Consider the following 13,156-nt stretch of genomic DNA (forward strand, 5'->3'; position numbering starts at 1 on the left):
TGGCTCTCTCTGCTGGCATCGCCCTCTGTGCCCCTGCAGTGAGGGAGTCACAGGGACACGTCCGGGTTCCTCAGCCCCTCCTCCTCTCTCTCACAGCCCTGGAACTCAGCTCCTCGTTAGCCCGTGCTGGAGCAGGGATGGAGTCAGGCATGGAAATGCATTTCCTGGCTCCTTGCACTGCCAGTGAGACCAAAGCACCATTTTCCAGTCCAATTAAATGAATCTTTGTATTTCCCTTTATCATTAGCACTCCTTTGCCTCCTGCAAGCTGCACACCTTCAGCTCAGCGGAGTAGGAGAGAGGAGTTCATGGATCTTTTCTCTTCCCCAGAATACTGAAGGTTAATGAAGTTTCCCAGGCAGTGGCAGACCTCTAGAATATCTCTTACTGAGGGATTATTTTTACAGCGTTCACAGAGAGACTCTTGGTACTTCAGTGTTTGAGCAGAGTGTGACTTCAGGGTTTGGTGTTTTCACATACACAAAATGAAGATGATACAGGATCTATTTTGATTTAAATTAGGAAAATGCAACTTAATCCTTCAGTGTAAGATTTGCCCACCCAAGTCTTCCTGTCTACATGGATAATTAAGGCAGCCGATTCAAGAAACTCATCTTAGAATTTTAACTTGTAGGGGAAATCGTGGAGCTTGTCAGCATTTAAGGGACCTACAGAAAAATAGCTGAAATGTTGCTTTTAATAACACTTATTCACATCTATCCCAGGGGATCAGGTTTTATGTTTGGAACAGACACACACACACACAGCAGCTGCTGGAGCCACTGAGGTGTGCTGGGAATGCCAGGACCTTCCCAGGCTTCCAGTCTGGACTGTTTCCCTGGGGCTCCAATGCTAATCCTTCCTTGTTCTTGGAAGCTGGTGAGTGGCTTTAGTCAGGCATAGTTTGAAATGATTTGTGAGTCTAGTTCTCCACAGTACTTGCGAGCCTTTGTCACATACCTTGGAGTTCAGGATTCTCCAGACTGTGGAGCAAGTGAGACTTTCCATATATTGAACATAATCATTTATCATTTGCATTCCCAGAAGCACATGTGGTATTTCAAAAGCTGAATGTGACTTTGAAATGAAATATTATCTAATTATTGCGTTTTTCAGTGATGACCATTTTCTTTGTCCTTCATATTTCTTACCTGGCTTGTAGAGCAGACCTTCCCCATTCTCACTGATCCCATGCCCTATAGAAAACACATTTTCTCCTCATTCCAAATCTTCCCCTGGTCAGTAGCAGTTCCAGGAAGGAAGATCTCTGTTCTGTCTCTGTAAGAAGCCCCAAGGTTTTTGGAAAGTGGCCTTGCAAATGTAAGTCCTGCCTTCCCTCAAGGATTGCAATGTTCCTATTAATTTTCATGAAACAACAGGTTTTCACTCTCCTGCTTTATCTGGGCTTGTGTGTCATTCCATCAGACTTACACACGTCTACTTATCTACAAATAGAAACAAAAAATGGAGGCAATAAACACAGTTCGGCACCGGAGCCCCACACAGAGGCACCACTGTGTGGTTCCAGGAGTCTGCCAGAGGAGACGTTCATCCAGTTGGGTTTTGCGTGTTGGGGTTCCCCTGGGTCCCCCCTCTTCATTCCCAGCTCGTGTCTGTGGCTGCCAGCCCTAACCCAGAGTCTCTTTGTGTCGCTGTCCCACAGAAGAGATGCAGTGGGGAGGAGGTGTGCGTGCTGTGCCCCCCTCGGTGTGCAGCCAGCCCTAAGCCAGCCCTAACCCTGAGCCTCTTTGTGTCCCTGTCCCACAGATCGAGGAGATGCAGTGGGGCGGGGGCGTGCGCTCCGTGCCCCCCTCGGTGTGCAGCCAGCCGTGCCGGCCGGGCGAGAGGAAGAAGATGGTGAAGGGGATGCCATGCTGCTGGCACTGCGAGCTGTGCGACGGGTACCAGTACCAGGCCGACGAGGTCACCTGCCTGCTCTGCTCCTACAACGAGCGGCCCAACGAGAACCGCACCAATCCCCATCATCAAGCTGGAGTGGCACTCGCCCTGGGCCGTCATCCCCGTCTTCTTGGCCATGCTGGGGATCATCGCCACCATCTTCGTCATGGCCACGTTCATCCGCTACAACGACACGCCGATCGTGCGGGCCTCGGGCCGGGAGCTCAGCTACGTGCTGCTGACCGGCATCTTCCTGTGCTACATCATCACCTTCCTGATGATCGCCAAGCCCGATGTGGCCGTGTGCTCCTTCCGCAGGATCTTCCTGGGCCTGGGCATGTGCATCAGCTACGCGGCCCTGCTGACCAAGACCAACCGCATCTACCGCATCTTCGAGCAGGGCAAGAAGTCGGTGACTGCGCCCAGGCTGATCAGCCCCACCTCGCAGCTGGCCATCACCTCCAGCTTGATATCGGTCCAGCTGCTGGGGGTCTTTATTTGGTTTGCAGTTGACCCACCCAACATCATCATAGATTATGATGAGCAGAAAACTATGAACCCCGATCAGGCCAGAGGAGTTCTCAAATGTGACATTACGGATCTACAAATCATTTGTTCCTTGGGTTATAGCATTCTGCTCATGGTGACGTGCACTGTGTATGCCATCAAGACTCGGGGGGTCCCAGAGAATTTTAATGAAGCCAAACCCATTGGATTCACTATGTACACTACCTGTATAGTATGGCTTGCCTTCATTCCAATATTTTTTGGCACGGCCCAGTCAGCCGAAAAGGTAGGTGAGAGTGCACAGGTACCTCAGGATTCACTGTGGTTGTAACGACGTGCTGGTGTCAGCTTTCCGTGGATTTCCAGCTGAGCTCTCCAGTCAGCTCGTTCCTGACTCACGGGCAATCTATGGCACTGTTTACCTTCCCCGTCTAGCTCGTGGGCCATTCGTTTGATAAACTGGCAAATGATCAATAGCAATCACATTAGCTGTTAGTTTCATTGTTGCATCTATTTCAATTGTTTCTTTTCAGTAGGATAAGTGGGAATTAGCTGTCATATTATCCACAAAGAGGCATCTCCTAACTCAATCATTTTGAATACAAGCTGTAAGCAAGAAAACTGTCAAAAAATACTCAAACAGACTCCTGTGCCTCTGGACCTGAGCCCTGAGGGCAGTGTGGAGTCTGAGGAGTGCTCTGCTCACAGAGCAGCCCCAGGACACATTTACACCATGGTGTAAAGGGCCTGTCCTGAGCTCCTGTGGCTGAGCCCAGTGGCTCCAGCTGATGCTCCATGATGCAGATTCACTTTTACTTCTCTCTGGAGAAGAGCTGTCATTTCAGAGGGATTTGGCAAATACCTCCAAGCCCAGTATTTAGAGAGCAATGGTGATACTGGGCTGTCCTGAGCTTCTGTCAGTCTGTTTTACCCCTCCACCCCACCCCAGCCTGGAGGAAACACCACATCCTTACCTGTGGTGTGCTCCTGAATCCAGGCACCACTCACCTGCCTCAGATGCTCCCCCCAGCCCTTGCATGGATGTGGTAGCATGCTGTTCTCCCCAGATCCTGAACCCACGCTTTCCTGTGCAGGAAAGAGCTTTGGCTTCTTGGTCCTTTTTTCACCTCTATTTTCATTTTCCATTTGTTCTCGAACACGGAACTGGGGCAGGCTCAGTGCTGTGGATGGAATTATTGTGTCTTCTTAATGGGTGAGCCAGTTTCTCATGCCAGCTGGCAGGTCTCACCTTGAGCAGGGCTATCACTCCCAAAGAGGCCGTGGTTAAACCCGGGGGCTGCTGGGCTGAAGCTGCAGGAACACAACGGGGTCACTGGGGCAGGTCCTGCTGTGGCTCCAGGGCTCTTCCCTGGGAAGGGGCTGCACAGAGCTTTGCTCTCTGCAGCTCAGGAGGTTGTAGAGATCCACAGTTGCTTTGGCCCTCAGGGGAAGAGGGGACCACCCAGGACAGCCAGGTAGGAGCAGGGGTTATGGAGAAGTTTCCATGGATCCTCTCACCTCTGCACTGGGCTTTCCAGAGCCATTGCATCCCTAAAGGGAATTAATTTCAACTGGAAGGGAAACCTGCCAAGGCTTATGAACACTTCAAATGCCTCTGCTCTCCCTGTTGAAGGTGAGATAAGGAGCAGCAGAAGCAGCTCTGGCTGCAGTGGGGTCTGTCTGTACCTGGCTCTGACACGGGGGGTGCTCAGCAGCTCTCAGGCTCCCTGCGTGGGAGTGGGGCCTGCAGGAGACTGAGCTGAAGTGCTTGGAATTGTTGTCTGCAAAGATTTAACCAAGTGATATTAAACCACAAAGAATTCCAGAGGCTGCTGCCAGCACTCAGAATTGTTCAGCAGCAAAAGCTTGAGGTGTCTGTGTACTCCTGGGGCTGAATTAAACCTGGACTCTGGAAGCATTGGATTCTCATACAGCCCTTGTAGGACAGCAGAAGAGATGATGATGAACTTGATCTCACACAGGGCACAGTGGAGGGTACAGGGCAGGAGAAGCAGCCCCTCAGTGTGCTGTGCCCCAGCCCGGGGGCATAGGGGACGCTGGGGATGGGGACAGCAGTGGCTGCTCTGTGCTGCTGGGGCTCATCCCCATTCCTCGGGCTGAAAGCTGCTCTGTCCAGTCCAGCAAAGCCCCCAGTGTGACCCTCCCTGTGCAGTGGCCATGCGTGGATGGCCCCAGGTCCAGTCCCTGTGTCCCTGCAGGCCTGGGCAGGTCCTGGGCTGTGGGACCAGTACACGGTGCCGAACCCCAGTGCTGGCCCTGCTCCTGGGGCTTTCCCCCTCCTGCCCTGCACAGAGCTGCAGCTGCAGGAGCTTTGCTGCTTTTCTTTCTCTTCTGTCGCTCCTTTTGGGTGGGGGTGCAGGGATTGTGCTTTTTTGTGCTTGCTACTGATTTCCTGTCAGATATTTCCTCTGGAAAATATTGTGCCTTAGCTTAGCCACGCATGTCTGTGCTGGAATGGAAATTGTACCTGCTGAAAAATCTCATGCAGCACAATCTTTTAAACTGAGGAATGGGGTTATATACAACACTGTGGGTTTCAGTATATGGATTTATTTTATTTTATCAATAAATACAAGCATAATGTTGTTTGGTAGAAGGCATATTGAAAACACCTGCCTTGTTCAAGGTAGAGAATAACACCTCCAACAACAACAAAAAAACCCTGGCAATGTGCTGCAGGTAATTCATAAAAGGTGAATAATTCAAGCAGGAGCTGTTGCAGCAAGTGGAGGGAGGCAGGGCAGTGTGAGGAAGGCCAGAACCCAGAGTTTCTCCAGGATGCAGATGAACCATGGGGTGTATGGGAGGTGGTAAAAGCAGATTTCAGATCTTTTTACAGCTTGGGTTTACTCAACCTGGTTCTTTGTCCACCATCAAAAGTGGAGAGAACACGTGGTTGGTTGTGATTTATGGGTCAGCTGTGGTCTATGGGCTTGGCTTGGTAATGCAGCACATGGATCCCGTGGATGTGGAATGTGCTCGTCCTTCCCACGTTCCAGCACTCCCGGAGTTCCCTTGGCTGGGACACAGAGCTCTCAGAGCTCCATGCCTGGGCACTGTGCAGCTTTGGGGGGTTGTGTTCTCCTGTATCCGGTGGATCTCCTAAAAATGCTGTGTAACCTTTGGGGGAGCAGGACAGTTCTGGGGGCAGGAATTGTGCTGGCTCTGCTCGTGAAGATCCTTCCTTCAGCGTGTATTTGATAGAAAGCCACTTAATGGCTTTTAGCCAAAGGAGGGGAGATTTAGGCTGGATATATGGAAGGAATTCCACCCTCTGAGGGTGAGGAGGCCCTGGCACAGGGTGCCCAGAGAAACTGAATATTCCCCTAAAATCTCATTTTCTCAGATTATGTCACTGGGCTGATAGAGAGAGAGATGTCATCATTATATTTTCATGTTTCATACAGGTTCTGCTGCCTCAGAGCTGTGATTGCTTTTATTCAGTAATTGTGCCAAGATTAAAATAATACATTTCTGGATGTCTTTACAAGCCAGTGAGAACTGTCAGCGTGCTCCTCAATATATCCTGCCAGTGGGATTTTTTCTTGAATGATTTTCAGGGCTTTTTGCAAGTTAAAAAAGTTCTAATCATGCCTCTGAGTGAGGGGTGACTGCTGTTCAGCCAGTGTGGCCATCCTGCCTGGGATGCTTTGTTCTTCCTGCAATGATGAGAAGTAGGGAAAAGTTGAAATAGGGAAAAGAGTTGTGACCTTCCATCAGCTTATTTCTGCATGAATTTTTGGTTGTAAATTGTTGGGGGTTTTGGGGGGTTTTGTAGGTTTTTGTAATACAACTACTATGCAATTTGAAGTCCCTAATTCCATCAGCTCTTCCACCTTCTTCCTTCTTTCTCTATTTTTTTTTCAATGTCCCTTTTATTGAAGTCAATAAGCAGAGCAAGTCAGGCATATTTGGCAGCAACGCTTTTACTTATCGTGTTAAGTGTTCCATAAATACTGTAATTTGAAGGCACATGCAAAATGGGTCCTTGTTCAGATTAAATAATGTCACATTAGCACAGGAGCACTTCAGTCTATGTTCTATTTTTTGGTGAAACTAAGTTACCCTTCAATTCTCTGTAACACAAATACCAATTAGCCAGGTAGGACACACTTTTATTTTCTCCCTTGGGAAGGCTTGAGCTGACAGTTGCTATAGCAACTCTACATATATGGATTTGGGAGTTATGAGGAATTTAATGCAACATTTGTTGGAATTTTACACTGTTGTATCGTGGAGAAAATCAGGCTTCAAGGCTCCAGGGAATGTGACTGAATCTGCCCAGATTTGGGGCTCACACAGGGACAGGGGTGGATTGCAGCTTTCATTTAAAGGAGGATTCTGATAACAGGAATTTCTCTCATTGATGCACTTTCACTTCACCCATCACTGCATTATCTGCATGTTCAGGTGCTGAAGTTGCTAATTTTATCCAGCCTCGACTGTATCCCTGAGAACACCCCGGAATTTAAGGATCTGACATTAGAGTTGTCATGAGTCAAGCCTGAATTGAAGAGCAGCTTCACCTCATTGCAGTTCAGACCCTCCAGGCTGGAGCCACGAGGTCTGGAGATCCTCCAAGCACGGGGTATTCAATAAAATCCACTTTTGTGGAGTACTGGAGTTCTGCATTTTAATTGAGGAGAAATTAGGTGTTCTTTGAAATCTAGAAGTGAAATAATCAGTGGAATTTTTGGAAGGCTGATAACCTTCACTACAAAAGTGATCCTGGCCTAGGTTTTTATCAGGTTATATAACAACACTGCTGAAAAGTGCATAAAAACCCTTGTGAAAACCTTTGAGTGCCTATAGAGCTTCAATTCTAGTTTCTGTAGAACTAATCAAAAATTTTAAGCACAGCTTCTGGGTCAAGTTCTCAGTAAGATTTACTTTATTACCCTCTGCATTCATTTGGCCTTCCCAGTGGGAAGGGAGGCTGTGACCAGTCAAACCACAGCCAAATTAGAAGGCTTTTAAGGTGTCACTGCTGCTAAAGGTGTAACCCTAAACAGGAGCTCAGCATTTCCATCTGTGTCGTTGAACTGGTGAGTGCTGCAGGAGTCCCGGGTTCTGGAGTTGTTGATCCTTGGCCACATGCCTGTTTTCCTCTCCCTGCTGCTCTGGGGGGAGGTTTGTTCCTGAAGAGACACTCACAGACCCACCACCCCCTGGCTAGAGTTGGGTTATGGCCTCTGAGGCTCCTGGAGGAGAGAACACCCCAGGAAATAGGGGAAATTACTGACTGGGTTGGTTCCTGGTGTTTGCTGAGCGCCTCAGGGAGTCAGGGCTCAGCAGGAGCTCTGCCACAGCTCCCTCTGCCATGGAGGCTGGAAAAGAGAAAGAAAAATAGCAAGGAAAACTTGGTGCCTAAACTTGGGCACCTGGGATTTGTGGGTGTCCACAGCCTCACACTCGGGTGCAGCAGAGAGAAGGGGGGGATTTGTCACTTGTGTTTGATGTGACAGAGATGGCTGGGAAGGAGGGAATGGCCTCAGTGACAGGACAGGGATGGCTGGGAAGGAGGGAATGGCCTCCTGTGACAGGACAGGGATGGTTGGGACTCGTGGTGGGGGAAAGGCAAAGAAGAGCTTGGGTAGAGAACTCGTGGGATGGGTGAGTGTGGAAAAAGGGCTGAGATTGATGCTGCAGGGCCCTGCTCTGCCCTGGCTCCTGCCGGGGGCTGGCTGAGGGTTGGCTGCTGGCCCTGGGGACACAGAGGTGGCTGTGACATGGGCTGTCCCTGCTCCCGTGGAGCACCAGTGGGGCTGTGACTGGGATCAGGAGAGGCGAGAGGGAACACAGGTGTACTTCAGGGTCGTGGCTTTGAAGAACCCTTGGAGCTGGTTTAGCTTGTGGCTGTGCAGGACCTGCCTGAGGGGAAGATTTGGCAAACCAAAGTGGGCAGAATTATTCACCCAGGATCTGGCCAGGCTGGGGGAGGTGACACCGCTGCTCTTCAAGGTGGTGTATTGAAAGAAGCAAACACATTTTGGTAATAAATAATTACCCACAGCACTGCATTGTACTCCCAAGTCAGGGCTCTCCTGGGAAAGGGATTCCTACCTTTGCTTGGTCCTGTCTGGGGGATCTCCCACCCAAGCAGCTGCCTATGTTCAGACCCATGCTCAGCCAGGCGGTGGGAGGCTGCAGGACCCCTGAAAATGCAGGTCTGTGCTGTCTCTATTGTCAGTGCAGGTATTTAAAGGCAGGGAACAGCACACGTACACACTCTCAGTGAAATAAGGGCTGATTGGAGTAATTAGATCCTCCTCAGAAGACCATAAATTAATGGTGATTATGATTCTTGAAAGAACAGAAGCAGAAGGTACACGTAACGTCGCTCTGGTTTATCACATTTGCTGCATTGTAATGCTCCTTTAATGTTAATATGTACGTTTGTAGTAAAATCTAATTGCAAACACTGAGCAGGCAGAGCCCAAGGCCACAATCGTGTTCCACATAATTACCTGGGGAGGGGGGCTCCCCCAGCGAGCGGTGCCACCAGCAGAGCCAGGTAGAGCAGGCACTGTGCTCCGCTCAGGCAGCATCCCTGACAGCCAGGGAGAGGGCAGAGCGGGAGGATAATTAACAATCAGTTCATTCAGTGAAATTTGCAATTATTGGGGCAGGTATCTCTGTCACGGAGCAGTAATACCACGTTTGGGTTTGTGTGCTGTCTCACAGGGGAGATGGGTTCATGTAAGCAGAAGTGACTTGGTTCCTGTCCCCACGGTGGTGCTGCGTCACCCAGGGACCCTTTGAAGCCTCTGAGTGGCTGCTTTGATGTCTGATGTTGGCAGTGAGGGATCTCTTTGCTGTGATAATTCCAGCCTTTTTCATTCCCAGCTGTGCTGAGGAGACAGAAAAAAAATTGTTTGGAAGATGGGAAAATAAATGGAACCCAGAAAGGAGAGGGCACTACAGCAGTGAAAATCACAGCATTACAGACTATCCTGGGCTGGAAGGGACCCACAGGATCACCCAGTGCAGCTCCTGGCCCTGCCCAGACACCCCAACACTCCCACCCTGGGCATCCCTGGCAGCGCTGTCCCAATGCTCCTGGAGCTCTGGCAGCCTTGGGGCCGTGCCCATTCCCTGGGGAACCTGGGCAGTGCCCAGCACCCTCTGGAGGAAGAACCTTTCCTTGCTCTCAGCCTGAGCCTCCCTCCATGGCACTGGTGCAGCACTGGGAGCTGGACCCAGCTCCTCCTCAGCCTTGCCCTGCCCAGACACCCCAACACTCCCACCCTGGGCATCCCTGGCAGCGCTGTCCCAATGCTCCTGGAGCTCTGGCAGCCTTGGGGCCGTGCCCATTCCCTGGGGAACCTGGGCAGTGCCCAGCACCCTCTGGAGGAAGAACCTTTCCTTGCTCTCAGCCTGAGCCTCCCTCCATGGCACTGGTGCAGCACTGGGAGCTGGACCCAGCTCCTCCTCAGCCTTCTGTATCTCTATTTTGACCAATTCACCAAAAGCCCCAAGTCTGGACAATCTCTGTTTGACTGGAGCAGCAGATTTGGGAATATTTGTGGTGCTTTTCCACCTGTGAGCCCAGCTGTGGCAGAGGCACTTGCCCAGGGCTCTCGGCATCACCACCTCTGGGCAGGCCACAGCTGCCCCTGTCCTGTGCACACACTTGATGTCAAAAAAAGGACAAGTGGGCAACGAAGGTCTCTTTTTCCCCTGGAATTTCTGGTGCATACTTAACTGCCTCTGGCTAAAAAGCAACACAATTTTTAAAGGAAAAAACATGTAGGTGTTTAATGCATAGTGTTGACATGTACTTTTTTTGTTCCTCTTTTTTTTTTTAGAAAAGGTAGAATTGCCAGGAGGGTTTTACATCTGAAAAGCCATCTCTGCACGGGCCCCTGGCAGCCCTATCAACAGTTTTTATCTGCAGCACAAACTGACAGCCCCTCACCGGGAAATAATTGCGGCTCCGTTGAGTCCAGAGCAGTAATTACTGTGTTGATGAAACTTTTCTCTTTGCTTGCATTGTGGTATCTCTGAATGTCAAACTCGCTTGGGCTGACAACATAATTTCCCCAGCAGAGCTCTTGCATCGACCATGCCGCTGCTGGGCGGGGCTGGGGGGCGTTTTCCACTTTGCTGTGTTCCTGAGGCAGCACTGGGAAAATCTCAGCCTTGCAAAGCCCTGTCATGGGATGGGTGTCACAGAGAGTGACTTCCCACGGGCAGGGCCAGGGCATCATCCTGCTCCAAACCAGTGTGGAATGAAGAGAACATTCAGCTTTGGAGTCAGCTGTTCATGGAATCATGGAATGGGTTGGGTTGGAAAGGACCCTAAAGCCCATCCAGTGCCACCCCTGCCATGGGCAGGGACACCTCCCACTGTCCCAGGCTGCTCCAAGCCCCAATGTCCAGCCTGGCCTTGGACACTGCCAGGGATCCAGGGGCAGCCCCAGCTTCTCTGGGCACCCTGTGCCAGGGCCTCCCCACCCAGGAAGAACAATTTCTTCCTGATATCTAATCTAAATTACCCTCCTTAAACCAAAATTTTCCTCCAAAATCAGTGAAAGATCCCAAGTTGCAGGCAGTGATAAGGGAATCTCCCCTCCACAAAGCCAGGCCTGTGTGGATCATGGAGATGGCTGCAGTTTGTTTGGGAGAGATCCTCTGACACCAAACATCAGCTCCTCTGTGCCCACCAGAGCTAAGCACAGCTGGGTTTGCAGGGGCAGAGAAGAGCTGCTCTGCCAAGAGCATTTTCAGTCTTGCAAGGGCAGTGTAATGCAGAGCAAAAGTAGGATTCTCTGTACATAAAAGATGGACCCAAAAATATTGACTTGAAGGATTTATTTGTTGTTTTAAACGGTTTAAGCAGGCATGTAATAATAATAAAAGTAGAAACCATCATACTCAGTCATAGAAATTGCCTCGTGTTTTGTCTTTGAGGCATAAGCTTAGCAGAAGGTTAAAGAGAAACAACAATGAATTCTTGTAGACTGAAGCAAAAAATTTGTGTCCCAACTGTACTATGTCAAAAGTGATTTGGGGCATGTTCATATTTCTGCATTTTGAAATAATAGCTTTTTAAACTCTCTGCTTGTTTCATCCAGGAGAATGGGGCAGAAGCAGCCAGTGGGGATCCTTCCCTCCCGCAGCAGAGCTGGGGGTGTAAGGGCTGGGGGGGGTCAGTGCTGGGGAGGGGCCACAGCCACCAGGGACACGGCTGGGGGCCCTGACCATGTCACCCCGATGCTGTTTGGCCTGGCTGTGTTGGGAGGCGGGTCCCTGTCCCCAGGTGCCGGTCCCGGGGTGGCAGCAGGTCCCTGTGTCCCCGGCAGCTTCAGAGACCCAGAGTGGTGTTTATAGAGCAGAAAGAAGCTGGCAACTGCTGTCAGGGGATTGATGCCAATGACAAATGGAAAGGTTCTCAAAAGGTAGGAGTTTAGCCCATGAGAGGATAAAGGGGTGAGGAGACAGAGTGGAAGAGAACAGGGAAGCTGGGGAAGAGGCCAGAGATTGTGTTTGTCCTGGTTTTCCCTGTTAAAGAAGGGTCTCAGTGGGGCAGTGCTGCCCTTGCCGTGGGTGGTGTGAAAAAAACCAAGGCAGACTTTTTCCTTCAGCACTTTGGTGGTTTGACAGCATTTCCAGCGTTGCTGTTGGTGACGTGCCCGCTCTGTGCTGTCTCAGCAGCAGAAACCAAAGATCTGGACGTTTTCCTTCCCAGAGTGGGCAGCACCTGGACATGAACCCACAGGGTGTTTTACAGCACAGGCTCCTCACCTGGACATTTCCCAGCCATGCCCCTGGTGATGGGGCAGCCCGTGACCTGGTAATTGTCAGGCCCTCCTGAAGGGCTTTTCAGGTTTAGCAGGGCCAGTAGTCAGAGTTTCACCAAGGGTTATTCCGTCTGCGGTGGCACTTGGCTTTGAACGGCTGGAGTGTCTGTGGTGACAAAACGCAGGTGGGGGAACGAGGTGAAACGAGGGGTTGCTCACTCAGCAATAACAGCTATTCTTGCACTGTTAATTGCTCATTAAACACCATCCATTCAGCCCTTAACTGCCTGTGCCACAGCACGGAAAGCTGAGGTTTAACCCTGCCCAAGCCTCATGGTTTCACTGGTGGAAAATAATGTGTGTATTGTAAATTGATTAACTCGAGCGTTCACAAGATCTGCCTTGGCCTTACCTCTAGAGACACTTATTTAAGAGAGTGCAGAGGGAGTAGGAGGACAAAACATGTGATGAACAATATGGTCTCATCTTCCTCTTGTTCCCTCTGATTTACATCTCGAGCATCAGAGCAGCCTGTAATGTTTAATGGAGATAATTAAATATCATTTGGAGACAAGATAGCTCTTTTTAGTAGTGGAACAGATCCTGCTTAACAACGGAGCTCGCAGCAGTAATTCACCAGTAAGCTGGAGAGGAGATGCACTGGAAAGCTCAGCACAGACTCTCTTAGGTGGTGGGAAGGAAAAGCAGTGGAAATCAATTAGTTTAGCCAAGGTGCTTAAACGTGATTACAGCTGAAGAAAGTCTTGTGAAAACTGGTATTAGGGAGTAGTTAAGATTTATTCTGGTGCCTTAATTGGAGGACCAAGAGAGTCAAGTGATTTGATTCTCCAGAACTTCAAAATCAATGTTGTTTTAGCAGCTTTTATTGACTGGAAGATGAAATCTGATAATGACTGAAGATAAGAAGGGGAGGTCAGGGCCTGTGATGTCCCCGTTGGTGCTGGCAGCGTGCGCGGAGCGGCGCC

At 50.1% G+C, this 13,156-nt stretch overlaps 1 protein-coding gene across 1 annotated transcript in view; it reads left to right on the forward strand.

The window, feature by feature from the left end:
- GRM7 (glutamate metabotropic receptor 7) overlaps positions 1-13,156 on the forward strand; it is a 108,210-nt gene that overhangs the window by 81,465 nt on the left and 13,589 nt on the right. The window contains 2 exon segments of the mRNA XM_017735243.1: positions 1,768-1,973; positions 1,975-2,692. Coding sequence (XP_017590732.1) covers positions 1,768-1,973; positions 1,975-2,692 — 924 coding nt within the window.

Source organism: Corvus brachyrhynchos, unplaced genomic scaffold (assembly GCF_000691975.1).
Source record: "Corvus brachyrhynchos isolate BGI_N302 unplaced genomic scaffold, ASM69197v1 scaffold95, whole genome shotgun sequence".
Classification (NCBI taxonomy): domain Eukaryota; kingdom Metazoa; phylum Chordata; class Aves; order Passeriformes; family Corvidae; genus Corvus; species Corvus brachyrhynchos.